Genomic DNA, 4,099 nt, shown 5'->3' on the forward strand with positions numbered 1-4,099 from the left:
TATTGGTTTTATCTTCCTGTGGTTTTTCTGTACCAGCATGGAGAATTCAGCTTGGACCGAAGTACCGTTGTGCTTCGGTGGTAGCTCTTTCCAACATCAGTGGGGATCCAGGTGGGTTAGCTGAAGCGGAAACACAAGCGGTGAGACTAAATCTGAAGTAAATTTCCCCGTTATAACTGTCTTCTCAAATCTGACATAGCTGCCCACTTCATTTACCACACTGACTTCTCTCCTCTGAGGAGGGTGTAGCTGCAAACTCCCCATTGCGGTTGTGTTTGGATGTTTATACTCCACTCTTCCATCGCTTGTCCCCTGATCCAGGGCATCCCCCCTCACCAGCCCCCTACGCCTTGGTGGCAGGCTCCCCAGGGACTCATCTTCTCAGCCACAGCCTTCTTGGCAACCCAGACCTCCGGGGACAGATTTCACTGACAGCATGTGTCCTTGCTGGCAGCCTGCCCCATAAGTGGTGATTTTGGCAGCAGCACCTTCAGCCACCAGTACCACCAGTAAAAACCTGCCCAGCCACATATACTCTTGTTGATGGTCATCTCCAGCACCACTGTCTTCCTCCTCTCAGTCTTTCTGGCTCTTTTCCCTGCTGCAATTCACAGTCTTGACAGGAGATGTTCCTCACATCTCTCTTGGCACTGATTGCTTTTTTTTTTTTTTTCTAATGGAAATACGTAGGACCCAGACCTGGCTGTCAATTGAACCCTCTTGAGGAGGACAAAATCACTTTAGGTTTCCACGTCTCTGAGGACACCACTGATGTGTCTTCCCCTGAGCATGGAGGTCTGCCAGTACAAAGCAGCACATCCCAGGTTGCAAGTGGTGCCCAGTTTGGTTTTCTTCTAGGTTTGGGGGATTTTGGTTGCTACGCAGTCACTCCTAAAAAATGAGACTAATTACAACATCTACTGCAAAGTACATGAATTAATTAACTTATTTACTTATAAATCTTCTCGGTAAGAGGACTATCCTGAGAGTAAATCAGTAGTGCAGCAATAGTAGAGCTGAAACCTCAGTGTCATTGCAGCAGATCCCTCCATTGCCAGGGGAAATTAGCCTGTTCCTGCTCAATCTGTCGGAGTCCAGATGAGCCTGTGGCTTCAGAGTTCTTCGGTTCAGTCTCCCATGGAGCAGCCAAGGTGCCACCCATTATGTTTATATAGTGAACACAGGAGGTGGAGAAGAAACAATGTCTTAATAATTTTCCATTTATTTTTTCAGTCCTGCAATCTGAGAAAAAAAAGCCTTTCCAGGAGTTCAGAGGAGACAGGAGATGGAGCTACAAACATTGCATCGGCAAGCTGAGGTGGAAGGAGGCTGAGAAATGAGGAAGACCATGCAGTCCTTGTTGGCCCAGAGCCGGCATACAGCAATAGCACCCTTCCCCTTATGGGGAATAAAGTGCAACCATTAAAGCACACTTTGATGTGTGCGTCCTGATGGTTTTTGTGTCCTCCCAGACAGTCCATCCCCATAACGTTGTGGCTTTTTTGTACGTGCTGGCTGCTTGGCAGTCCCACCACACACCACTGGGTACAGGACGCTGCTGCCATGAAGGACTTGGTCAAGCGCGTGGTGCTAAAGGCACACCCGTGTCAGGAGTGCGGCAAATCCTTCAGCAAGAAGGGAAACCTGAAGAGACACCAGCGGATCCACACGGCAGAGGAGCTCTTCACTTGTGGGGACTGTGGGAGGCGGTTCACCACCCGGGGCCACCTCATGACCCACCAGAGCATCCACACAGGAGAGAGACCCTTCTGCTGTGGGGAGTGCGGGCGTTGCTTCCGCCTGGAGATATGCCTGGCCGCCCACCAGAAGACACACGCCAAGGGTGGTCCTTACCTCTGCGCCCGCTGCGGCAAGAGCCTGAGCACAAAGATCTACTTCAATATCCACATGCGGACACACACGGAGAAGAGGCCATTCGCCTGCACTGAGTGTGGGAAGAGTTTTGTGAAGAAGGGGACCCTCACCACCCACAGGGAGATCCACAAGCGGGAGAAGCCCTTCAAATGCCCTGACTGCAGTAGGTGCTTTGGGCAAAGTGCCACACTGCTGGCCCACCAGAAGATACACCTCCGGGGGGGGCCTTTCATTTGTACAGAGTGTGGGAAGAGCTTGAGCACCAAGCGGTATTTCAACGTCCACCAGAGGAACCATGCTAAGCAAAAGCCGCTCGAGGGACACATCAATGGTGTGTCTCTCCAGGTCATCCAGATTAAAGAGGAGCCTGATTTTGCCTTCAGGTCAGAGGAGAATATGTTGGAGAATATGGCCCATGAAGGAGATATAGCCCAGGGGTGTAGCATACCTAGAAATACATCTGATCCAAAAAGCCCTCCTTGGAAAATCCAGATGAAGGAGGAACCACAACCACTCGCTAATGACACAGCAAACATTACTGCAATAGCCTGCCAGAAAGTTTACATCAAGGAAGAGCCACCAGAAAACCCAGAATACGGAAAGTTCTTTGATCCAAAGATCCCACTGATGGCTTTACAGGGGAGACAACTTAAAAAGGAAGAAGATGCTGATGGGCAGCGTGAATGGGAAGTCCCCATAGCCAGTAACCAAGTGCTCCATGTGAAGGAAGAACCACAGGAAAGCATTGAGTTTGGGATGCATTGTGGGCAGAAGCCAAACCTCAGTGCTATCCAGAGGATCCAAATTAAAGAGGAACGTGGTGTGGAGGACAACCACCAGGAGAGCCAGAGCCCAAAGAGGAAGCAGAAGAAATGCTATCAGTCCACCAAAGAGGGGATGATGGAGAACAAGGAGGAATCCATGTCCAGGAAAGATCCCTCAGCAAAAGGAGCTCCCAAGGGTGAACGGTTATTCCCCTGTCCTGAGTGCGGGAAGAGTTTCAATCAGAAATCGAACCTGACCAGACACAGGAAGATCCACACGAGCGAGGGGCCATACAAGTGCAGCGAGTGCGGGGAGAGCTTCCGCATGAACCGCAAGCTGATCCGCCACCAGCGAGTCCACATGAGCGAGCCCTTCAAATGCACCGAGTGCGGGAAGAGCTTTACCCAGCGGTCAAATCTGGTTCGGCATCAGAGGATTCACACCAAGGAGGAGCCCTACCAATGCCCTGAATGTGAGAAGACCTTCAACCAGAAGGCCAACCTCTTCCGTCACCAAACAATCCATATCCGCATGGGGCCTTGCAAGTGCACCAAGTGTGGGAAATGCTTCCCGCATAAGCGCCACCTGATTAAACACCAGCTGCTCCACTCCCGAGGTGGGGCTTATAAATGTGGGGACTGCGGGAAGCGCTACCGGCTGAAGAAGTACCTGAGGAGACACCAGAAAATTCACACGCGGGAAGGAACTGCTCCCTGCTCAAAATGGGAGGAGACCACAAGGACTGGCGGCAGACCCCGCCACACTGAACAGAGAGCTTTGGCCCCCATGAAAAGCGAAGAGGAGAGCTGAGCGAGTGTGGTGCCTGCTCCTGCGGGAAAGTCCTTTGGGAAAGGGGGGGGATGGAGATGAACTCTGCTTGCCTTATGTGTGCAATATCTGGGGGTGGGGAGGTCAATCTGAGGGGACAGTGAGGTCAAGGGGGGAGAGCACAGCTGGAAACCAGTCCTCTGCAGCTTTTCTGAGGACAACCCTTGGGGTACCATTTGTTCATAGCTGTGGGATGGGGCTGGAGAACCAAACGTCCTCACAGCACTTGGAGATGGAGGGATCAGAGCTTGGCATCTTTTGTAATGGCATGCTTGTACCTCTAAAGGCTGCCAAAGTTGTAGTTCTCATAATTGTCTTGTGTGGGCAATATACAGCCAGGAGGACCAGGCAGGATTTATTTTTGTTACATTACTGCATTTCTGAGAAAGCCGGAGGGAACCTTTCCCATCTAGGCAAGTGTTTAAAGCAAGGGGCAACTCTCTTCTTCTCCCTCACGTAGCTCCACACCTTGATCCTACTGGGCCGATGAACCCTAGTCAGCTGGGTGGTACGCGTTTGGGAGGAACGACTTCCAGCCAAACCAGGGTTTTAAGTCTTGAATCCCCCAGACCAGGCCCCCAGATTGGTTTAAGCCAGGTCCCTAAAAGTAAGTTATGCAAAATCAGTGACT

General features: G+C 51.3%; 1 protein-coding gene across 1 annotated transcript; it reads left to right on the plus strand.

Annotated features, from left to right (window-relative positions):
• Window positions 1–1,563: 1,563 nt before the first annotated feature.
• Window positions 1,564–3,450, plus strand: LOC104162063 (zinc finger protein 260-like). The gene has a single exon (XM_009700709.1). The coding sequence runs from the start codon at window positions 1,564–1,566 to the stop codon at window positions 3,448–3,450; it is 1,887 nt and encodes a 628-aa protein (XP_009699011.1).
• The last annotated feature ends 649 nt before the right edge of the window (window positions 3,451–4,099 follow it).

Source organism: Cariama cristata, unplaced genomic scaffold (assembly GCF_000690535.1).
Source record: "Cariama cristata isolate BGI_N322 unplaced genomic scaffold, ASM69053v1 scaffold6075, whole genome shotgun sequence".
Taxonomy (NCBI): domain Eukaryota; kingdom Metazoa; phylum Chordata; class Aves; order Cariamiformes; family Cariamidae; genus Cariama; species Cariama cristata.

Excerpts from the sequence above, each read along its gene's own strand:
- LOC104162063 (XM_009700709.1), top strand. The coding sequence starts at position 1,564 with ATGAAGGACTTGGTCAAGCGCGTGGTGCTAAAGGCACACCCGTGTCAG.